Source organism: Pipistrellus kuhlii, unplaced genomic scaffold (assembly GCF_014108245.1).
Source record: "Pipistrellus kuhlii isolate mPipKuh1 unplaced genomic scaffold, mPipKuh1.p scaffold_m20_p_18, whole genome shotgun sequence".
Classification (NCBI taxonomy): Eukaryota; Metazoa; Chordata; class Mammalia; order Chiroptera; family Vespertilionidae; genus Pipistrellus; species Pipistrellus kuhlii.
Window position 1 is genome coordinate 16,560,735 of NW_023425493.1, and position 24,358 is coordinate 16,585,092.

At 36.9% G+C, this 24,358-nt stretch overlaps 2 protein-coding genes and 1 long non-coding RNA gene across 7 annotated transcripts in view; 1 reads left to right on the forward strand and 2 right to left on the reverse strand.

Moving 5' to 3' along the window:
* Positions 1–256: 256 nt before the first annotated feature.
* On the forward strand, positions 257–17,023 carry SHCBP1L (SHC binding and spindle associated 1 like). Of its 4 annotated transcripts, none has more exons than XM_036442499.2 (10): positions 257–859; positions 2,705–2,854; positions 5,547–5,761; positions 7,152–7,238; positions 7,530–7,748; positions 10,920–11,025; positions 13,198–13,351; positions 14,471–14,721; positions 15,755–15,877; positions 16,658–17,023. In XM_036442499.2, the coding sequence occupies exons 1-10, from the start codon at positions 383–385 to the stop codon at positions 16,904–16,906; spliced, it is 2,031 nt and encodes a 676-aa protein (XP_036298392.1). In that variant the 5' UTR covers positions 257–382; the 3' UTR covers positions 16,907–17,023. The 4 variants fall into 4 exon arrangements, with proteins under 4 accessions (XP_036298392.1, XP_036298393.1, XP_036298394.1 ...); XM_036442500.2 differs by having other exon boundaries at positions 14,582–14,721; XM_036442501.2 differs by lacking the exon at positions 7,530–7,748.
* On the reverse strand, positions 5,522–7,250 carry LOC118721478. Its single transcript, XR_004988747.2, has 2 exons — positions 7,111–7,250; positions 5,522–5,703 (listed from the first exon to the last, which is right to left on the reverse strand). It is a non-coding gene; the product is annotated as an uncharacterized LOC118721478 (long non-coding RNA).
* A 4,834-nt stretch (positions 17,024–21,857) lies between the features above and the next one.
* DHX9 (DExH-box helicase 9) overlaps positions 21,858–24,358 on the reverse strand; it is a 53,444-nt gene continuing 50,943 nt past the window's right edge. The window contains exons 28-29 of one of the 2 annotated variants that reach the window (XM_036442027.2): positions 22,398–22,576; positions 21,858–22,289 (exon numbers count right to left, since the gene is read on the reverse strand). In XM_036442027.2, the coding sequence (XP_036297920.1) occupies positions 22,111–22,289; positions 22,398–22,576 (358 nt within the window). In that variant the 3' untranslated portion in view covers positions 21,858–22,110. Of the gene's footprint in view, positions 22,290–22,379; positions 22,577–24,358 lie in introns of both variants that reach the window. The other variant, XM_045583155.1, reaches the window with a different exon arrangement.

Sequence of the window (24,358 nt, forward strand, 5' to 3'; positions counted from 1 at the left end):
CTGACATCTACGAACGGTCCGTCCCCTCACGCCCCGCCCCTTCACAAAGCCCCGCCCATCACCCACCCTCCGATACCTATAGGGCCGCCCACACGCCCCGCCCCCTATTCACGCCCTTCCACACAAGCCCCGCCCTCGGACACCTATAGAACGGTCCCCTCACGGCCCGCCCCGCCCCCAGGCACTGCTCCCCCTCACGTCTCTCCCTAAGTCGAGACCCACAACATCCCTGTCGTCTCCCACACCCCATCAGCTCTCATCGCCGGGACCCCCTCGAGCCCCCGCGCTCGTTGCGGACTCGGAGGGCGCCGCTCGCCCATTGGCCAGCGCGGCGCAGGCGGGAAAGGTGGCCAACGGCTCTGGCTGGTCCTCGGGTGCAGGGATGGCGTCGGAGCCCGGGACTTCGGTGCCTGAGGACTCGGACCGAACCGCGAACTCCGGCGACCGGCGAGGCGAGGCGGCGGTCACCGCGCCCAGCCAGGACTTGTCGGCGGAGATCCTGAAGGGCAGCGCGTCCCCGTCCCCGGTGCGGTCGGTGGTGGCCTCCTCCCGCCCGGTGAAGGGGAAGGCGGGCCGGGAGGCGGCCCGGCGGCGGCTGCAGCTGCTGCCCGCGTCTCAAGCCGAGGACCCCGGAGAGGCGGCCGCGGAGGAGGAAGAGCCCCTTCCATCAGTGCCCGAGGAAGAGGAGGAGGAGGAGGAGGAGGAGGAGGAGGAGGAGGAGGCGGAGGCGGAGGCGGCGGTGGTGGAGGAGAGGGTGGAGGCGCAACCACTGCCGCCCGTCTGCGTGTCCCCCCTGCGGGGCATGTGGCGGGAGGAGAAGGTGGCGCTCTTTTGCGACGAGGTGCTGAGGGGCTGCAAGGTGAGGAGGAGGAGGAGGAAAGGGGCAGAATCCAGCGCCAGACCCTTGGAGGGGGGTTAGCAGGGGAAGCCTGGTCTAACTCTCAGACTGGTGGGGCACAAAGAAAACTTGCATTTCAAAAACGTCACATTTACTCAGCATTTATAGGGTTTATACCTTATTAGGTGTGCCCAGGCCCTAACCTAACGGTGTAACTATTAGATTTCCGGCAAACTGGAAATTCATCAGTTAAGGGGACAGCTCTGGTAGTGTTTTTTCTCTCTTCTGTTTTTCCTAGAGCTTCTAAAAAATGAAGATAGACATCAATGCCCAGGTATACACCTTAGTTTATTCATTTATTAATGTGCTCACAAACATAAGGATAAGATTCCATGGGGTAGCCTTGAATTTTACACTACAATACTAAAAATGTTTACAGCCCAAGAATGGTTCCCACATGTCGGTGGAGGGTGTGGAAAGATGTTTTGTATAGAACATATACATATGGTACCTGAGAATACTGAATAGAGCAGATATTCTATGTTTCTGCTTTTTAGGCAGAAGAACTTATGTACCAAGATATTTATTGCAGTGATATTTATAAAAATTAAAAATTAGAAACTGCCTTGGCCAGTGTGGTTCAGTTGGTTGAGTGCTGTGCCATCGAGGTCGCCAATTCCATTCCCTGTCAGGGCACATGCCTGGGTTTCTGGCTCAATCCCCAGTAGAGGGTATGCAGGAAGCAGCAGATCCATCTCTCCCTCTCATTTCCTCTCTAAAATTATATATTTTATAAAATTATATATACATATATAATTATATATATAAACAAATTTCCAACTAGGGGCTCAGTAAACTTGTGTAATGGAAAACTATGCACATGTAAAAATTGTTTTCAAGAACTATAGATATGCTTATGCTATAATGTTAAGTAAAATCAGGAGAGAAAATACTTGATTTATATGTATGACAAATATATGCATAGAAAAAAGACTGAAAGGAAATACACTAAAATATAAACAATGGTTATATTCTGGCTGCCAAGATAAGGGGTGATATTTTCAGTATTTTTAAAATTTCTCTGTATCTTAATGATATTTTATAATTTGAAAAAAATTTATTTTAAAAAACATTTAGAAAACTAGGACAGATTTAATGATCAACTTTAATATTGAGTATTGGAGAAGGGTATGCTTCTTAAAGGCATTGAAAAATGTTTATATAAATTATTGTCATTAATTAAACATGTTTCAAATGACTGAGTTTCATTTTAGCTTAGATTATCATCCTTGAAATAGCTGAATTTAATTTAAAAAATCAAATGGGGCTGGGACCGGTTTGGCTCAATGGATAGAGCGTCGGCTTAGGGACTGAAAGGTCCCGGGTTCGATTCTGGTCAAGGGCATGAACCTTGGTTGCGGGCATATCCCCAGTAGGGGATGTGCAAGAGGCAGTTGATCGATGACTCTCTCTCATCGATGTTTCTAACTCTCTATCTCTCTCCCTTCCTCTCTGTATAAAATCAATAAAATATATTTTAAAAAAATTAAAAATCAAATGGGAAAATATTTATTGAATGTTTAATATACTCATTTGCTATACAGAATGGGGTGCTATTTTAAATTTTTACGTAGTGAATATATTTTAAATAGTTGTCATTACATCATTAAAATTCAGAAAAAAATAACTGTTTTTACATATAATTGTTTATATTTTCCATTAAATGTAGATTCAGTTCAAATCTATTATTGCCCAGGTTTTCATTATTTAAGAGTATATTAATTTTGTTTAAAATATAAATCAGTAAAAATATATATAAATCTTCCAAATATATTTTATTTAATATGTACTTTTTTCTTTTGCTAGGCAGAAGATGCTGATGAGGCTATGAGTAACTACCTATCAGAAAAATTAAAGTTGAAAGAAAAATGGCTTGGAGTCTGGAAGACTAACCCTGAGTTATTCTTTCTGAAATATGAAGAAGCTTCTATTCCTTTTGTTGGTATACTGGTTGAGGTAAATAATTTTGATCTGATCTTTGTTCTTTGAGTGAAAATATGATCTTATTAACTTGGAGCTTTGAAATATAAACAGAATTTGGCAAAAGTTTACTTATATTTTAAATTTCTAAGCAAACTAGTGTTAAAAGAAGGTAAGAGGGAATGATAGCACCATTTACTTATAAATAGTTATCATTAAATGTAATCTAATTTACAATACTGGACAGTATTTAGCCTAAGTTTTAACTGCTCAAGTAATCTAAAAATAATAAAAAACCTATTTCTTAAAAATTAGTAATTTAGCCTTTAACAAATTTGGGGCTTTTCCCATCATTTCCCTTCTTCATTTATCTCAATAATGATATTTAGTTAGATTAGGAAAGAAAAAATATTGGTCAGAAAATTACCATTATAATTTGAAATTTTATCTTATGAAAAGTACCTTTTAATATAGTATATAATACATAAACTTTCAAGCCTTCATCTGATAATATTTTGCTTTTCTATGCCTATAGGTTAAATATTGTGGCATATATTTGATTCCCTTAAAGGTCAATTATCCCTGTATTTACAATCACAAATGGTACTCCTGCCTCAGACTAAATATTTCAAATCTGTAGTTTTAATCATGAGAAAAACTGGGTTTGCAACTCATAGCATTGCATACTAAACTGAAAACAATCCTGTGTTCCATGGAAAATTAAGTTACTGGTTTTTTACAGATAAAGAACAGTCTCTTTTCAAACAGACTACCCTTGCCAAGTTGTATCATGGCAGACTAACCCCATCAACAGAGTGCTTGTGAGGAGCTTCCCCTCTTGTCCCCGACCAGTGTCAGTGTAGACCACATGGGAAACCTGGACTGCCACCTTACCAATAAGGAGAGACTCCAGTCATCCCTGCCAAGGCAGTGTCAGAAAAGGGCTAGTGGAGAATCAGGACTTTCACCCCCCCTCCTCCCAGTGCTGTCAGGGGAGGCATCGAGGGAGCAGTAATGAGGTGCTCCTCTCTCCCCAAGCCAGAGTGCTGATATCAGTGGAGGCCTAATGGGGAACCTGAACTCCCACCTCTGACAGCAGTAACAAAGAACACCCCCTCCCCACCCCAACTGAAGAACCTGGACTTCCATCCCCACTAGGCAGACCCAAGGTGGCAACCCCCTTTTTGTGCCAGATTGATGTCAGAAGAGGACTAATGAAAGATTTAAATAGCACAGTACTCAAAGCATCCAGGTTTCAATAGAAAATCACTTGTCATCACTTCTAAGAACCAGGGAGATCTTAACTGGAATAAACAATAAGCACGAACACCAAGATGATGCAGATATTAGTTAGAATTTTCTGACAAGGATTTTAAAGCAGTCATCAAAATATGCGTCAGTGAGCAATTCTGAATGCACATGAAACAAATGAAATAACCATCTCAGGAAAGAACAGAGTCTCTGGAAATAAATGAATGACACCCTAGCTGCTTCTCGAATTCAAGCAGAAAGGCATATCCCTTCAGGCATGAAAACTAGAAGATTTTTCTATGAATCCACTCAAAAGACCTAAAGATATGGACATATGGAGTTCTCATGGAAAGAGCCTGAGTAGAACATAAGAGTAGAAAAAAAGATATTTTCAATTAAATGAGATCTCAAAAGTTATGTCCAATGTACCCTCAGGAAGTTAATGGATATTCAGTCAAGGAAGTAAATCAAGAAATATGAAGACATCCAATACAAAATACAGAGAGGCTAGCCTAAGAGAGAAGCAAAGGGAATTCCAAGAATGATAGCGAAGAGATAGCAGCTATACAAGTAGTAGGTAGGCCTTAGTGCCAGTTCAGATTGGAACTGGTTGAAGAACTCTAGAAAGGAGTGCTTCAAGAAAATGAAACTGCTATTTTGAACATATTGAAAGGAGATGTACACAACTCAGGAATTTGGGGTTAAATTAATGAAAGGCTCACAGAAAACAACAAAAACCCCCAAAACACCCCCCAAAAACAACAACAACAAAAACCCACCCTATTATTGACTCCTGAGAAAACAAGTTTGTTCAGGAAAGGAAAATGAATCAGCTTACACTGTATGGTCACCTGTGAATGGCATTTTGAAAACTAAGCTTTAACCACATTGGTAGTTGGAGGACCAGGAGAGTGGGTATATGTGTTGGGGATGGGGGAAAATGAATGAGACTTCTAAGCCCAGTGAGCATGGCTCAGTGGTTAAGTGTTGACCTATGAACCAGGAGGTTATGATTCGATTTCTGGTCAGGGCACATGCTTGGTTGCAGGCTTGATTCCCAGGGGGAGTGCAGGAGGCAGCAGATCAATGATTCTCATCATTGATGTTTCTTTCTCTCCCTCTTCCTGCTCTGAAATAAATAAAAATATATTTTAAAAATAAAGAAGTGATTAAATTCTGATCTCTCATAGTCAGGGGTCAATATGTAATGCCAAAATCTGAAACAAAACAAACTAAGTGGCAATATGAAGATATTTTTTTTAAAAGAGGTAAATGTCAAAATAATCACCTAAAAAAATTACAACTGTTTGTCTCTGAGGAATAAGAATTAGAGGATTACGAACTAGAGGGTGGTGGGAGATTATACAGAAATTATATTTTTATAACAAACCTAGTACAGCCATTTGATTCTAAAATATATGCATGTATAATACTGATTTAAGAAATCAAAACTAAAATTTTAAAATATTTATTTTAGGCAACTTGTACACCACGCCAGAGCTCATCATCTTGTTTCAGAGTGACTGTTTCTGTTGCTGAGCCTTTTTCTTCTAATATTGCAAATATTCCTAGGAATTTGGTTAATGAGGTTTTAGAAGAACTAGAGCATAGTGTGCCTCTCTTGGAAGTATACCCTGTTGAAGGACAAGATTCCGAAATACATGATATTGCTTTGGCCTTGGAAGTTGTAAGGTATTAAAGCTTTTTACTTCTTAAAGTTAAAATTATCATAGCCAATATTTTAGTTTAATACGTAAATTTTGTTCATTCAAGCACTTTGTGAATATTTATTGTTTTAATTTTACTCACTTAATTCAATTTATCTATTTTTAATGAACATATGTGTAACTCTTAACATTCTCTTGTGAAGTATTATATACGGGCAATAAACATTTACTATTTTCAACTTTGCATTTTACAAAAATTGAATTAAAGAATTCTAGCAATAAGTTATAAGTTCTGTTCATATTTAAACATCTTAAATACATCGCCGAGACCGTTTTGGCTCAATGTATAGAGCATCGGCTTAGGGACTGAAGGATCCCGGGTTCGATTCCGGTCAAGGGAATGTACCTTGGTTGCGGGCATATCCCCAGTAGGGGGTGTGCAAGAGGCAGCTGATCGATGACTCTCTCATTGACGTTTCTCTTTTTTTTTTTTAAATATATTTTATTGATTTTTTACAGAGAGGAAGGGAGAGAGATAGAGAGCTAGAAACGTCAATGAGAGAGAAACATCGACTTTTGCACACCTCCCACCGGGGATGCGCCCCCAACCAAGGTACATGCCCTTAACCAGAATAGAACCTGGGACCTTTCAGTCCACAGGCCAACGCTCTACCACTGAGCCAAACCGGTTTCGGCATGTTTCTAACTCTTTATATCTCTCCCTTCCTCTCTGTACAAAATCAATAAAATTTATTAAAAAAATAAATAAATAAACATCTTAAATACATCAGATTTCATTTTTTTCACATTTAAGGGCATTACAAATACTCGATGTCATTCACAATTACGATTGCTTCTTACAACTGGTACAATTTGACAGAAGCCATTCATAAACTTACTATAGATGAGGGCATGTTTCTGTTTTTCTTATGCATTTCTGCTTTCAATATACAAATTTGATTAAGTATTACTTTTTTTGGTGAATAAAATAACCCAAATCTATGAAATCTGAAACATGAAATTTATAATTCCACTTCAAGAAACATTATCTGTAGTAACCTAAAATATAATCCAGATAATCAAATTTTTAAAGTTTACCTTTATTAGTAGTTCATTGAAATGTCATTTAAAAATATTTTTCTGCCTTGGCAGTGTGGCTCACTTGGTTGGAGCATCCTTCTTATACCTAAGGGTTTCTGTTCTCTATCAGGGTACATGCCTGTCTAATAACCAATTGATATCTCTCTCTCCCCTTTCCTTAAAAATCAATAAAAAGCATGTCCTTGAATGAAAAAAATATTTTTTTTCTTAACAGTTAAAATTCATGTAAAGAATTTTTACATCAGAATGCCTTTTTAATTCTAAATGTGGTACTCAGTTTTTGATCACTTTCCTCTTAATTTGACTTATCTTAGGTTTTTTTATGATTTTCTTTGGAGAGACTGGGATGACGAAGAACATTGTGAAAATTATACTGCTTTGATTGAAGAAAGGATTAATTTGTAAGTATACTTAAAAACTTGTTCTGGCCCTAGCTGACTGGGCTCAGTGGATAGAACATCGGCCTGTGGACTGAAGGATTCAGGGTTTGATTCTAGTCAAGGGCATATGCCTGAGTTGTGGCCTTGATCCCCAGAAGGGGGCAATCAGGAGGCAGCTGATCAATGATTCTCTCTTCTGTTTCCGTCTCTCTCTCTCTCGCCCTTTCTCTCTGAAATCAATAAAAATATATATATTTTTTAAGTGTGCTCAGCACATTATATAAGCATTGAAATTATATTGATACTTTTCAGGTGGTGTGATATACAAGATGGAACAATACCTGGTCCTATTGCACAACGTTTCAAAAAAACTTTGGAGAAATATAAAAACAAGCGTGTCGAGCTCATTGAGTATCAGAACAATATTAAAGAGGATCCCTCTGCAGCAGAGGCTGTTGAATGCTGGAAAAAATACTACGAGATAGTAATGCTCTGTGAATTATTGAAAATGTGGGAAGATTTACGCCTCCGGTAATACTTCGTTCTATTTTATTTTATTCTATTTTAATATGTTCTTATTTGAGAGAGAGGAAAGGAGAGGGAAAGAGAGAACCATCAATAATGACATAGAATGATTCTGTCATCCTGTACACTCCCTACTGAGGAGCGAGCCTAAAACCTGGGCATGTGCTCTGACCAGGAATCAAACCCGATCTCCTGGTTCATGGGTCGATGCTCAGCCACGGAGCCACACTGGCCAGGCAGTTTGCTGTATATTAAATGGAAACAATTTGGCTGCCTCATAATTTCTGCTTTTCTAACCAACATAAGTTGGTAAGTTGTTTTTGATAAATAAAACAATGTAGATTTAATCAGCATAATTCTCCTCTATAATACTTCCAAATGTGTTTAAATATTTTTACATTGTTATGCAGCAAAAAATATATATGTCTGTCTTTTCTGTCTGTTTTTAAAAGAGGGGAAACAGGAATTCTTGCTCATAGTCTTCATATTAATAGAAAATCTTGCAGTCAAAGAACTTCTATTTCATACAAAATTGTTAAATCTCTTTTTGTGTGTTCTACCTTTATTCATTCTTTGCTTTAGGAATTCTGAGCCATATTTTACTTACCTAACTGTGAACTGTGAGCCTAATCTTTCCTTTTGTATTTTCTCTCAAATTTGACCTGTTTTATAATCACTAAGTATCCCATTCCAGTGCTTACATTTTTATGTTTCCTTGTTATTGGGGTTCCTGTGACAAAACCTTGGGGATACTTTGTGGGATTCCTGTGTAGCAAAACCTTGGCGTTACTTTGGGAAATCAATATGGATATAATTTTTAAAATCCACTGATCTAGAAATGCAGCTTTAACAAAAGTTGAATTTGAATACAAGTTATCATCATTAGACTTGAGATTCCAAGGGCATAGGGCAACACAGAGTTTTCTATAATCACAGATAATCTAATTCTCTGGTGGAATGAGTTAATCAATCAAACCCTTCCATAGATAACACTTATAAAATCTGGACAAAATTTATTAAAAGTATCAACTATTTTAAGGCACTATGAAATGACCAAAAGCAGGCAGCAACCAGAAAAGTTTATCCTTGAAATGGATTTATCCTTGGAATGGATAAAAAATTGAAATTTGTGGCTTTTTGGTCTGAGATTAATCACCAATTCTCATAGCTCTGGCAGCAAAAAATGCAGTGTTTGAAAGTGACAAAGGACAGAGTTGACAAAGCACTGGAAACTCAGGTGGGGTATCCAGAAAATAAAAGAGGTGCAAAAGGGGATCCACAAATTGAGCATAAACTTTGCCATTTCAAATTCTTGGTTGACCTCTAACCTATGCTAGCATTGGTGAGACAGAGAAATGCTAAAAAAAAAAAAAAAAAAAAAAAAAAAGGGAACCTGGAAATTGAGAAAACTAAGCAGAGATACAGCTACTGAGTTCTTCAAAGGAGAAAGTTAGCATTCTGGGATCAGGCAAATTAAAACTGCCTCGCACAAGACTAACAATCCTCAGAAAAGCTACACAGTGCAGAGTTACATATTATCCCAAATCTCTAGTTCAACCAAAATTAATAGACATGCAATGAAACCAGAAGTTAATAGAAACTGACTTTTAGGGGGACCAGATGTTGGATTTATCAGACTTCAAAACAGCTATTGTAAATATGTTTAAAGAATTAAAGAAAAACATGATTACAGAATGAGAGGGAAATATGGTGTTAATAAGTACATGGAAAATCTCAACAGAGAGGGAAACTATGTTAAGAGAACCAAGGATCTCCAGATTCAGCTGAAATGTTACCATGCTCACAAGAAAAAGGATTTCACACAAATTATCTCACAGTGAACCACAGGCCTACATGGAAAACAGTACTATCAGACTTTTAGAATAAAACACAGGCAGAAACCTAGGTGACCTTGGGTTTGGCAATGTTTTTAGATACAACACTGAGTATAACAGGAATTTTCTATATCTTGATCATTGTGATTTAGTTAAATTTGGGTATGCACCTAATGAAAGCTCAAGGATGATTCATTTAAAATGAGTGTATGTTGTGTAATTATACCCTAATATATTCAATTAAAAACCACTGATATATTCGCTTGTTGTTAAAATTAGGATTGTATGACCTATGTCCTGAATATAGGATGCTTTATTCTTTGAGCAACTAATAATAGGGTATATGGTGCAAAAATGTATGAGTAGTTCCTTTCTCAATATGTAAGCCACTTACTTAAGTAGGTATAAAAATGCTGACTGGGTTTGAATTTGAAATATTAAATGAAACTTTTGCTTTAGAGCATATTGCTAATATGTTGAATTCAAAATTTAGTAACTTGCATGACAAATTCTTAGAACCAGTTTCCTGAAAATTTAAGCTTCACAAAAATATTTGATAATTGCAATAAACCTGAAAAATACTGGTACTAAAGCTGCATCCCATTTAGCATCAAGCAACAAAGTGCTACAGAAAACCCAAATGTTTATACCTAATGAGATTAATGGCATATCAACATCTGTTGGAAAAGGAGTGTCCCTTCGGCTGACAGGAATGATAAAAGTGACATTCAAAATTTTTTTTTATTTCTCTTGATGACACATAAATGAAATTAAGAGAGAGAACATAGGAACGATAAAGGAGAAAGAACAGAAGTAATTAGAAGTGCCGAGTAGCAAACAATATAACAACAACTAAGAGAAAAGCTAGAACTGTTCTGGGAGGCAACAGGCAACTATTTCTATGAAGACCCTATGCTCTGAAACAAAAGCTGTTAATTGAATATAGTATCTGAAATTAAACACATCCTAAAACATTCTTATGCCTCAGTATCAAAGGCATAACCCAACTCTGCTCTGTGCAGTGGATTATGATAGTACAATCAGGAAAAATGGCTATTGTAATGAGAAATTGAAGGGAATGAGGTATTAACTGTAGTGGGATGCATGCAGATTTCAGGTACAAACCATTAAAATGAAAAAATTTGAGTTCAAGGGTTTAAACACTCAGTTATCTAATGAATATTTTAATCATTATTCTCAAATTACTCATTGCTCTCAAGGAGCTTGAAATTAGTGAAACCTTTTTCTCCAAGATGCTTAGTGTCTAGTTTTTATTTTCTAAGCAAGTCTAGGTTGAATCTTTTTTCATTGTTAATTTAATCATAAATATTTTTAACTCTAGAATCCATGGACCTTTTTTTCCAAGAATTCTGAGGCGTAGGAAAGGAAAAAGAGATTTTGGAAAGACTATAACACATATTGTAGCAAAAGTGATGACTACTGACATGGTAAGAAATACACTTCATTCTTACTTGTTCATTTAAGTTTAGCTGTGTATAATCAGAAAAGCAGCACTTGGAAGGTAGGGTTTTTGCTTGACTCAGGAATGCATATTTCCATTATATCCAGCTTAGTGAGTGGCATTTAATAAGTACTAAATGAATCAATGTCAATAATTACTTGCTGAGAACTAACCTTTTGTTGTCAGGCACTATGCTAGTAGTATAGAAAGGATGGGAAACAAATATGAGAAAGCCTGCTTATGAGGAAAATACAGCGTTGAACCAGACCCACACATCACACATTGTATAAGTTTGAATGTAGTGGAGATATGAACAAGAAGGCAATTACAACAAAGAATGATACATGCTATGATGTGTATGGACAGGGTGCATATAGGATGAGCACATAAGCCTGAATTAGCAAGTCTGGAAACGCTGACTGGGAGAAATAACTCAATTGAAACCTAAATAAAGAATACTATAAATTTAAGCAGCCAAAGAGGGGAAAATGTTCTAAGTCTAAAAGTAAATATTTCCATCTCAACCTCTCAGTAGCATTTCACAGCTATCTCCTGGAAACATTCTTTTTTGTTACTATACTTCCCTGGTTCTCATACTTTCTAGATGCTTCTCTCTCCTCCTATCTGCCCTTTAAATGCTTGGTACTTTTGCTGCATGGAATTATCCCTAAGTGATTTAACTGATCTCTATCTGATCAGTTATATATACTGATAACTGGGAATGTGTCCATTGCCCAGTGCTCATCACCACTCTATCTCAAAAGTACAACTCAACTGTCCACAATTAAATACATGACCTTCTTCATTGACTTTACATTCTAGGATTCCCTGTTCGAGTAAGTGGTTCCACTACCTACCCAGTTGCTAGTTAAAATTTTCTGAGTTATCCTATCCCTCTTAACCTCCGTGCATCTATCCACTTTGGTGTAGTACAACATTCTTTCAGAGTCGCTGCACATCCTCAGCCCTCAACATACACATCATGTCCAGCCTTTCACAGCCTTCCAGAGTACATTAGACAGCTGTGTACTACCGTGTTTCCCCGAAAATAAGACATCCTCCGAAAATAAGACCTACTTATAGGTTTCCTTCTGAGTGAAATATAAGGTATCCCCCTGAAAATAAGCCCTCCCCTGCCCCCCATCCCACCCCGGCTAAACATGAGAGATTTGGTCCACTGATTCTGAAAGAAATGGAGTCACAAGAAATTCACCAGGAAATTCAGGAATTGGATTGTTATGATGACGTTCCAGAAGATGATATGATTGTCATTGAATAAATAAGTAAATTCTTGATACTGTAGGATTCAGTTTGTCTGGTTTATGTTGACAACTACCGTACTACCTTACCATATACAGGTAATAAAATTTCCTTTATTTTCATTTAACAACAAATGTGTACCGTATTCTTCTTCATGGAAAAATAAGACATCCCTTGAAAATAAGACCTAGCACGTTTTTGGGAGCAAAAATTAATATAAGACACTGTCTTATTTTCGGGGAAACAGGGTTATCACAGCACCCTGCCCTTCCCCTTACTGGCACTTTCCCTTATCACGACTGTTTAATACTTTTTGTTGGCCTCTTACTAGAATATGAGCTTCTTGAGAGCAAAGGATATATATTTACCATACATCCCCCACTTCACATCATGCTTGGCATAGGTGCCCAACTGTTTTGGTTAAATAAATGAGTGCATGTCTGACAGAGTACAGTGTGTATGAGAAACAGAGAAGTGATTTAAGTAAAAATGAGGCATCACCCTGGCCAGTGTCCTCAGTGGTCAGAGCATCAGCCTACACCCCGAAGGATTATGAGATATATTCCCAGTTAAGGGCATGTATCTGGGTTGCAGGCTCAATCCCAGGCCCTCGTCTGGACATGAGTGGGAGGCAACCAGTCAATGTGATTCTCTCACATTGATGTTTCTTTCTCTTTCTAACCCCTGCCTTCTTTCACTCTTTCTAAAATCAAGTGAAAAAAATATTGCAGATTAACCAATACTTTGAGCATTTAACAAACATAATAAATATTTATAATAATTCAAGTACTTCCTATACAAGAAAAGTTTTGGGAAAAGCACTTACCAGTAAGTTAACTGATTAAAATGACCTCTCTCAGTTTAACCTGTTGAAGGTGTGCTGCTTTATTTTTTTTAGGTAAAGGACTTATCTTCAGACACATTTCTGCAACAGCATGATGATTTGGATTTGGCTCTGGATAGTTGTTATAGTGGAGATACAGTAGTTATTTTCCCAGGAGAATATCAAGCTGTCAATCTTGCTTTATTGACTGATGACATCATTATAAAGGGTTAGGAGGGCATCCTTTGCATTTTTATAGCAATGTGTTACTAGGCAAATTGTATATTGCAAGCATGGTTAATGAAATTACTAGAAATTAGAACACAGGTTTATTTTTCACAAAAATCCCTTATGTGCCTTTTTTACAATTAAGATTTTTCTCACCTGTCATGTAAATATTGCCTGTACAGGTGACCTTTCCTGGACATACTGTACCAGAGCAAGACAATGAGACTTCTTCCTCATGCTAATGAAAACCTATTGACAGTATTTCCTGTTAGGACCACCTATATTTTTATTAAACTTTCATCTATCTCCTCTGTACTTGATATCACTTTTGTGGGAAAGCTCAAATGTAAGGCTATATTAAAGTATATTCAGAATTTTCTTTAAAAGGTTAATTCACATGCAAACTATTAAAATAGTAGAAAAGCAGAGCATACTAAATTTTTCTTAAGGGTCTGAATAAGTAACTTTATTATGCCCTTTTATATTGAAGCACGCATATTCCTATTGTCTGGCCAAAAGAACAGAACAGGTGATTTAAAAGTTGCCTATCTACATAAAATTTTCACTAGATATTGATGACTGTAATCAGTAGTATTTTGCTGAAAATTACTACTGGATCATAAAGATATTAGTAATTTTAAAAATTTGTAGCCTTCTTGAAGATACAACCCTTATTTTTGGATTGATGTTTAAATTTAAATTGCTTTGACTACTCCAGAGCAAAATTATGGATATGATTAATCTTACAACCTAATTCAAGAGTCTCTGCCAGTCCTTTTTAATATAATTTATTATGGTTTTAAAAATAGATTATGGTAAGATACTTTTTGAGGCTTAAACATCTTGTATGTAGAGGATTACTGATTATATAACTTAGGGAAATATGTAGTGCAATGAGTATGTTAAAGAAATACTATAGGTAGATTTAGATTTGATTTTAATCCCAGAATCTGGCATTAAAATGACAGATTACATTATAGGTATCTAATTTTAATTACTGAATAATCACATATCATTTATTAAAAATGTGAAAATCTTGGTAATAGCAAGTATTATTAACAAAGGGCTTTTGACTTTGGGACTACTAATTTAATTATGTCTCTTTGTTCCAATGATTTAGGAATTGGAAAGAGAGAAGAAATTATGATTACTTCTGAACCTTCTCATGACAGTTTTGTGGTATCCAAAGCTGCTAATGTGAAACTAATGCACCTATCTTTGATACAACAAGGAACAGTGGATGGCATTGTGGTGGTGGAGTCTGGTCACATGACTTTGGAGAACTGTTTATTAAAATGTGAAGGAACAGGAGTGTGTGTTCTTACAGGGGCTTCTTTGACAATTAAGGACAGTGAAATAATCGGTGCCCAGGTATTCCATTTTAAAACTGTTGCTTTCTATGACTATATACAATATATAACTTTGAATGAGCTTAGTATGCAAAGAAAGGGTAACAATTACTTAATCTTTGAATTATTAAGCTTAGAAGCTGATGAAAATAAAAATAAGGATCAGTACAAGATAGCATACTTAAGAAAAGTGAACTAAGTTCAAAGTAATGAATTATTACTTTGTGTTGTGGTTTTTTTTAAAAAATATATTTTATTGATTTTGTACAGAGAGGAAGGGAGAGAGATAGTTAGAAACATCGATGAGAGAGAGTCATCGATCAGCTGCCGCTTGCACAACCCCTACTGGGGATATGCCAGCAACCAAGCTACATGCCCTTGACCAGAATCGAACCTGGGACCTTTCAGTCCCCAAGCCGACGCTCTATCCATTGAGCCAAACCGGTTTCGGCTGTTTTGATTTTTTTTAAATGTAGGAATCAGTGGCTATAAAACAGATTATGAATCAGCTATCTGATAGTTTAAAAAATAATAATACTCATAAGCTCTTAGACATTGCTGTAAGATATGTGGTTAGTTGTAACAACTTGAGTCTTCAAGTAACAACCACAAAGATCATTAAAGGACTAGAAAATTTAATGAGAAGATTAAAGGAAGCAGAAATCTAAGAGGACTTTTCCATTAACATAAGTCAATATATTTTAGCAGCATTATGAGGGATTTAGTAGGGTATATATAAGTAAATTTTTACAACTGAAAAGAATTGCTTAAAGAAACTTCTGACTCCCTACAGAGATTTTGAGTGGGAGAGCAACGTAATAGACTACGACTTCAATCTTCTTTCTAGGCCTAAGATTTTCTTAGCACAAACAAGGTTTATTTCCCCCTTTTAAAAACATCTACACAATAAATTGTTGCTTGCACTATTGTGTATTGTGTTTAGATTGTTAATATGGGATTACAATTTTGAATTTTTTTTTTCAATTTTGAAATTTAAAGGAAATTTTGGAGAGAAATGTGTTTTACTGACTGTTTTGTTTGCTTTGCATTGACAGGGTGCTGGTGTTGAACTGTATCCTGGCAGCACAGCCATTCTGGAAAGGAATGAAATTCATCACTGTAATAACTTCAGAACCAATGACAGTTCAAAAAGCATCTTAGGTGGTGTTAATATGAAGGTATTCTTATATTCCTTAATATAGAATTATGAGAATGATAAATAATTAGAAAGATACTAAAAATTATTTTTAGGATTAAGATTTAGTCTAAATGTTATTACTGATTTGGAAAAGAATAATATAATTAAGATATGGCTTAAATAATGGCTGATAGGAAACAATTTTAGTCTTATAATTTAATAATTTCAACTTGAATTTTAGCAAGTAACTTCAAATATGAGAAAGTGGATGAGTTTGCTCTTATGAAAATATTTCTAATCTTTCAGTGAGCGTATGCATAATACATTTAGAAAAGTAAAGCAAGAGAATAGTAAATATATTAAGAAATATTTTCTTTCAAACTTTGTAAAATAAATCAATTAATGGCAATAATTTATAAGAGAAATGCCTTCGCATTCCTATAAATTCTACCTTTCTAGAGCCCTCTCTAGACTTGTGTAGCTAATGAAGTTTTTCCATAGAAATCTAGTTTACCTATCAATTGAAATTTTCATGTTTAGCATATTAAAAGCTTCATGGCATTGCTGTAACCCCATCTAGAATCATTTATCTTTACCAATAACTGATAAAAAGTAAGTTAAAAACCTCATTTAATGTTTCCTCATCAAACATTTTTGTAGTTAATATTACATTAACCCAGTGAGGAAAATAATTTGTTCAAAACTGAGATTCAGTTGTCTAAATGTATACACCCAAGAATAAGTTCTAGAGTTGATGACACATTCATTATTCATATTATAGAAATGATTGAAAAACTAATTTCTTTGAATACTTTAACAGGTTCTTCCTGCACCCAAATTGAAGATGACTAATAATCATATTTACAACAACAATGGCTATGGAGTAAGCATTCTTCCACCAACTGAACAGTTTTTTATTGTAGCAGAACCTTGCAACAAAGGGGCTGCTTCAGGAGACAAAAAAGATGAAAATAAGCTCTCCAAAGTAATGCAAAATCTGAATCTGGAAATGAATGATAATAAAATGGAAGCAAACTTAAAGGGGGATATCAGAATAGCCACAAGTTAAAGCACTGGGTTTATGTTCAAGTTTTATATTTCAGAGAGTTTAATAAATCTGATCTCCCACATAAATGGTAATTCTAATTAAATTCAACTTATTTAATTAAAAACATTTAAACATGTTGTTTTCATCGAATGATTCATTGTAAAATTTTTGTTGGCTGTCATGGTTCAGGGGTTGAGTATTGACCTATGAACCAGGAAGTTATAGTTCAATTCCCAGTCAGGGCATATGCCAGGGCTGCAGGCAAGCCCCAGTTTGGGCAGAAGGCAGCCAATTGATTCTCTCTCATCACTGATGTTTCTATCTCACTCTCTCCCTCTCTGAAGTCAATTTAAAACATATATTTAAGAAAAATAATTTTTAAAATTTTTGAAATATAATTCACAAATCACAAAATTCATTCTTTTGGGTATTTAATTCAGTGGTATTTAGTATATTCTTAGTAACAGGTATATGGTACCACCATCACTGCTAATTCCAAAAGCAAATGTGGTTTTAAACATTGCTTTTAATACTTATTTCAGTAAGAAGCATTGTGTTCTATGTGGAGAATGTTAATTTTATAGTTAATTCCTGATTCATTCCGTTATGTGTTAGTAACTGGAATAAAGTAAGATGGCCTCATAGGATCTGGTTCAACTCCAGGAAACAAACACTATGATGATGTATTTCTCCCTCACATTCAGTAAGTCCAGAGGTATCAGTACCAGGTTAGGAGATATGCCATTGGGCTACTTAGCGTAGGGCTGTAGGGGTTTCATGCTAGAAATTCAAGTTTCTTCTATTTTTTTTTTTTTTTTTACCATCATATGGTGTTTCCATTCAAAATCACATGATCTAACATAGCAATGGTTCCCAAGCCATTATGCCAAAATTCCAGCTAAGCAGAAGGGATAGTGCGTAATAAAGCTGCATACATTGTTACAACTGCATTCTTCTCTGGCTAGAATCTAATATGGCTATACCTAACTGAAAATGAAGGTAAAAAATCTTTGTGTTCTCTCTAAAAAAAAAAGGGGGGGGGGGTATTTCTAATTAGTCTTTTCTACAAAGCAAAACATACTGACTTTAAGATATAAAAGGAAATAAGCACTCAGGCTCAAATACTTAAATGTTTCCTTCCTCTATTTGCTTTTCACTTTGTGTTATCTGAGACTCTGCTGAGGCCCTGTTGAATAAGGCAGTTGTTCAGTGTTTTGTTGAATAGTCTTTTTTTAAAAAGCATAAGGTCCTGTTAGCTGGGTGCCATATAATTCGGGGATTGCCCATGGAGGTCCTAAATAATCTTTCAATAATGAATATGCTAAGTGGGGAATTTTCCTTTCCAGGCCTCTTCCTCCACCTTCATTTTTGGCTTTAGGAAGAGTAGGTCATAAAAAGAGACAGGATCTTTTGAACATGAGCAATAGCCTTGTGTGAGCAAACTTGTCACTTATCGGTCATCTACCTCCTTCCTGTTGCTGCCAACTAATCTTTTCCCAGCCTTCAGAAGTTTTTCCTATTCTCACATTCCTAAGGCTTGCGCAAAGCCTAAGATTTTCTAAATTTGATCTTTCATAAATATTTTTATCTCCTTCCTTAACCTTCCCACCCCTTTTTCCCTCCATCGTAACAAAAGACCACAAATTTAGAGTCAAGTAACACTCATTAAGTTCTGTAGATTGAGGTCTGACATGGGTCCCACTGGGCTAAAATCTGTTTTGCAGTTGTGTTCCTTTCTGGATGCTCTAAAGGAGAGTGTTTTCTTGCTCATTTGGGGGTTGGTAGAACTTACTTCCCTGCAGTTTTAGGATTGAAATGTTCCCCTGACAGTTGTCAGCCAAAGGCTGTTCCCAGCCTCCAGTGGGCAACTGCATTCCTTGGATCATGACCTCCTTCATCTTCAAAGCAGCAACAATGGACTGCATCCCTTTCATGTTTTGAACTTCACTTGCCTCTTCAGTATCATCTCCCGACCCACTCCTATCTCCCTCTTCCACTTTTAAGAACTTACATGAACCTGGATAATTTTCCCAAACTCAAGTTCTTAACTTTAATCACATCTGTAACGTCCCTGTGAAATCTAAGATGTGGATATCTTGGGTGGTGGTGGTGGTATTCTACCTACCACCTACCTTCACCAATTTTCCAGGTTAAGGTAAGAAAAATCCTAATTCTACTCCTCAAATGGGATTTAAGAAGTTTCCTCCACTAGGACCAGATATCCAATGCATATCTTTTGTACATTTAAAAGAAATTTAATTTAGTACCTCAAGGAGAGATGGTCCTGTATTTCTGCTGTCCTTCCCATGTGTGCACACAAGGCTTTCCCACTATAAATTTCTTAGAATACAGGTACTGGGTCTTAGTAACCATTACTTCCTATGTTGTACTGTGCATTGCCAACTAGGAACTGTCAAATAGTCTCTGCCTATGCAAAAGACTGAAATAAGATTTATGATCCAGGACTTGGAAGGACATTTCATTACAGTTGCTAGGAATGGAAATGCTAGGATCCTAGAGATGAAGATGACAGATCGAGATTAGGAGTGGCCTTGGTGTGGATGGAAAGGTAGTGCCTTCTGTAGGGGACGGGGCAGTGGAGTGGAGATCTCCTTCATTGCCTTACCAGCAGCAGGAGGGCACAGCCTCATTTGAAGTGCAGAATGGAAGACATATCGCTAGAACCACTTTTCAGTTTATGAACTAGAATCAGTTATTGGTCCTCAGCAGCACAAGGTACAAGAGATGATATGATTAGCAGAGCAAGTTGAGACACCCAAGTTAGGAATTGCATGTATATTATCTTATAAATTTAATGGTTATAACCAGAAAGCAAAAAATTTGCAAACAGAGGTCTTTTTCTAAAGTATTAAAGTGGAAAATGAAAAACCTATTTTAAACTTTCAGTGATTGAATCAAATCAGGCACTACAGGTTCCAAGACTTTGAACTAACTTAAATTTTAATTAAAAAATTGTTACATGCCTTTGTAGAGTCCATAGCTTCCATCATATTCTTAGGGGTGTCTCTTACCCCACAAAAGCTTAAGATATGTTTTCACATGTACAAAGGGCAGAAGCTTTCATTGATAAGGCCTTAAGTGCAGTGTGGCTGGTGGGTGGAACAGAGTGTAGAGTAGGAGTAGGAGTAAAGTGTTTTGCCCTGACCCTGAAGGAACCCTGAATACAGGAATGGGAGGGATGATAATAGATTTGTATGGGATGTTTACTACTCCAGCTGAATGTGGAGAATGCACTACAGACAGGACTGCAGGCAGCAAAGATCAGTTAAGAGGGTGTTTCATCATTGTACACCCAAATTAATATTCAGAATAGAATGAAAGGTATTTTGGAAGTAAAAGTGACTTTCGGCAATTATGTAGTTGAAATTTCTGTAAAAAAAACACAAAAACTAAAACAGTTGCCCTAACCAGTTTGGCTCAGTGGATAGAGTGTCAGCCTGCAGACTTAAGGGTCCCAGGTTTGATTCCGGTCAAGGGCATATACCTCGGTTGCAGGCACATCCCCAGTAGGGGGTGTGCAGGAGGCAGCTGGTCGATGTTTTTAACTCTCTATCCCTCTCTGTTAAAAAAAAATTTAAAATTAAAATTAATAAAATATATTTTAGAAAAACCTCAAAAAACCAGTAACAGTTGAACAGGGAACAGTATAGAAGGCATAGAGTGAGTTAGAGAATGTTCTTCAGTTTGGAAGTATATAGCTGACCCTGAACAACCCAGGTTTGAACAGCAATGATCCACATATACACAATTTTGCAATAGCCATTCAGCCATCTGTTTCTCCAGTTTCACATTAACAAATTCAACCAACCACGATCCAAAACAGTATTTCTAGGGATGCAGACGACTGACTGAATGCATTCTATGCCATTTTGTTTAAGGGACTTGAACATCTTCAGATTTTGGTATGTGCGGGAGCAGAAAGTCATAGAACTAATTCCCCATGGATACCGAGGGACAACTGAAGTTTTTGGAGTCAAAAGTTGTGAATTTCAGACTGTGTAATTGATGGGTTGGTGCCCCTGACCCCTGTGTTGTTAAAGGTCAGCTATATGGACTTTTTTTTTTTTAATTTCAGTGGAATTTCTAAGCAGAAATGTATAACCAGTAGGCAGCTGCTTATACCACTACTATAGATGGTAGTCTGCTCAGAAAGGAAATCTGAGTTGGAGATTCAGATTTGAATCTACAGATTGGAGCCATTGGTTTATCAACAGTAACTACTGAAGGTTGTGGAGGATTCTGTAAACTGGCCCAACATCACCCACATGTCAGAAAGCAGCATAGTTCTGTCTAATCCAAAGCATTTGTAATGTCTACTGTACTCTATTTCTCAAATGAGGAATATGTAAAAATCCTTGGAACTGTAAAGTATTACAAATGTATAAATATCTCTACTAAAATAAACTAACTTAAAAATATCCTTTGAACTATATGTATGTTAATATAGACAGTTAACTGTTAGGTATATAAACTTCATGTATTGGTGAAACTTGTCTTTATTCTTTGCCTAAATATAAACTTTATTCAAAGAGTTTTGTGCGTTTTAAATTCTAATTAAAATTATTTATTAATTTTTACACTGTAAAATAACTTAGAAAAGATAATGCTGACCTTTGGCCTTAGGTTTTTCAAAATATGAAACAGGAAAAAGCCAAATGCTCAGGCCTACCTAGGTTAGTAGTCTTACTCAGATGCAGAGGTCTACGTGAATAGTGTATTGGCAAGTGTTTGCTGCTAGAGAGAGAACTCCACTCCAAGGCTAATTATTCTACTACAAATGATAATATCACTCGATGTACTTTTGAAACAGTAGTTTGTCCTCTAATGTTTTAAACTAACATATAACTGGCATTGTAAAGTTATTCTGTGTAAGATCAATAAGTACATTGCCTATATTTGGTGTAATATTTTATTTTGTATTGTATTAAACTAAAGCCAAGAAAATATCAAGTTAATTTTAAGGCAAATCTTTACTTCTTAAAGAAAAAAATACAAACCGGTATTTTTATAATAGATTGTTATATTTTACATAATATAAACAAAATCACTAATGTGTCTATATGCTTGGTTTCCTTAAACTACAATGAACCACAGAATAGATGAAAAATGGGTTTACTTATTAACAGCAAATGAACAACTTGGGAAAATAGGTAGCATGCATTTTTTGTTTACCGTCTATGCATAGGCCCCAACATAACCAAGCTTTAATAGCCACCACCCCCTCTTCTTTGCCCAAAGTAGCCACCCCCATAACCCCCTCTGCCCCCTCCTCTCTGGAATCCCCCAGATCCTCGGTAACCCCCTCCACCACCATAGTCTCCTCCCATACCACCTCTAAAGCCCCCTCGGGAACCTCCTCTATAGCCTCCCCCTCCACCATAGCCTCCTCCTCCACCATAGCCTCCCCCTCCACCATAGCCTCCCCCTCCACCATAGCCTCCCCCTCCGCCATAGCCTCCCCCTCTACCATAGCCTCCCCCTCCACCATAGCCTCCCCGATAGGAGTTGGAGCCACCACCATAGCCACTGCCATAGCCTCCACCTCTGTAGCCTCCGGTGCCGTAGCCTCCGGTGCCATAGCCTCCACCTCCATAACTAGAGCCTCCCCTTCTATATCCACTTCCATTGTCATATCGGGCCATCTTGGGAGGACGTGGACCATCTCCATACCTACGAAAAGCACAAAGCCACCACTTTAGCAAAGGATCCTCCATACTTCTCAACTAGTCACAAAATACAAACATTAGGCATATTTGAAAATGTAACAACACATAAAGGGAATAAAACAAAATGCACAAGTACAAACTGAAATGAAATACATATGCTACTCAGACTCTGTTACAGGAGGAGGCATCAACTGTAACCATCTGTTTTTCTAAAGCTCTTTTTAGTTCATTCTCAAAGATCTTCCATTTTGGCAGTATAGCATTACAACTTTAAAGACAGTTCATTTTCACTCAGTTCAATTATATAGGATTCTAATGAAGCAATAATATGTTAGGAAGAGGTCCCTGGAGTTGGGAATGAATTATTTGATCTTTATCAACCAAATATTTTCCTGCATTAACTCTGAAATGTTTTTGAAAATGTCTGGGTAATCTGTTTACGCCAGATTGTTTCATGAGGCAAAGAACACGAGGGGTAATGGGAAATTGCAGAAATCATGTCTCGTCAACAACACCCCAAGCAGCTATTCCTCCCATGCAGCTTTGAGACTAGCATTACCAGTTCAGCATTGGGCCCAGTCAGGATGTGGCCAGGATCTGTTGTCATGCCATAGCTGCACTGCGATCTCCCTATTTCAATCTATCACCAATTCCTACTGATTTTTCTGCACAGCTGTTTATTTCCCCATTTCAAACCTATTATAATCCGGGGCTCCATCATATCAATACATCCTAAACTCGGTCTTACATTTATCCCATCCTTTCCAGTTTCTGGACTTTTATCTTTCACTGAGATTATCTCTGAAGCACCCTTGATCACTACCCCATCCTGCCAAAAGTAATCACTCCTCTTCTAAATATCGATAACTGCATTTGTATCTGCATATGACCCTTTTTCCCCCAGATTTATTTTTGAAGAGTCTCCTCAATAATTCTTCTATACATGTGACCTGTTGGGAGGACCAAGTATAAATGACCCTTGAAGAATGTTGGGGTAAGGGGTATTGACCCCCAATACAGTCAAAGCACATGTAACTTTGAAATCCCCCCCCTTCAAACTTCAGTTGTCTCTCAGTATCTAGGTGGATTTGTATTAGGACAAAAAAAAGATACCCAAATCTGCAGATCCTCAAGTCCCTTATAGAAAATGGCACAGAACAATACAGTTAGCCATTTGCATCTGCAGATTCTCAACTGTTGATAGTAAATACTGTTTTCGATTGCGGCTGGTTGAATAATTAGATATGAAACCTGGGGATCTGGAAGGGTATGTATTTATTTTTAAAAATCTGTGTATAAGTGAACTCCTGTGGGATTGGGCTTAAACCAGCAGTCAAGACATCCCACAAAGGGTCCCCAATTGGAGTGTGCAGGCTGGGTTGAGTAAACTCCCCCCCCTCTGCCCCTGTGCACAAATTTTGTGCACTGGGCCACTAGTAGTTTGTAACTAGAAAACATTTCATTTTATAAGATTTTAATTTGTATATTACTGTTATTATAACAAGATTTTTGTGGTATGACTGTGGTATTATAGTTATGTTCTTAAAAGTTATATGGAGTATACTGGTGTAAAATGTCATAATGCCTGCAACTTAATCACAAATGATTATATAAGAAGTAATACATACACAAAAGCAAGTGTCACAGAATTCTAACCTAAATTAAGAGTCTATCCTATTCTTTTCTGTAGACATTAGCTGTTTTCAAATAAAAAGCTGTGGGCAAAGAAATATTTAAAAGGTGTAAAGGAAATTAAACATTTAAAAGAAATCCCACACTTCTATTT

Bases quoted from the DNA above. Each gene is read 5' to 3' on its own strand.
- SHCBP1L (XM_036442499.2), top strand. From the start codon at position 383: ATGGCGTCGGAGCCCGGGACTTCGGTGCCTGAGGACTCGGACCGAACC. The intron at 2,855-5,546 runs GTAAATAATTTT...TATTTATTTTAG, and splicing joins TTGTTGGTATACTGGTTGAG to GCAACTTGTACACCACGCCA. The intron at 7,239-7,529 runs GTAAGTATACTT...GATACTTTTCAG, and splicing joins ATTGAAGAAAGGATTAATTT to GTGGTGTGATATACAAGATG.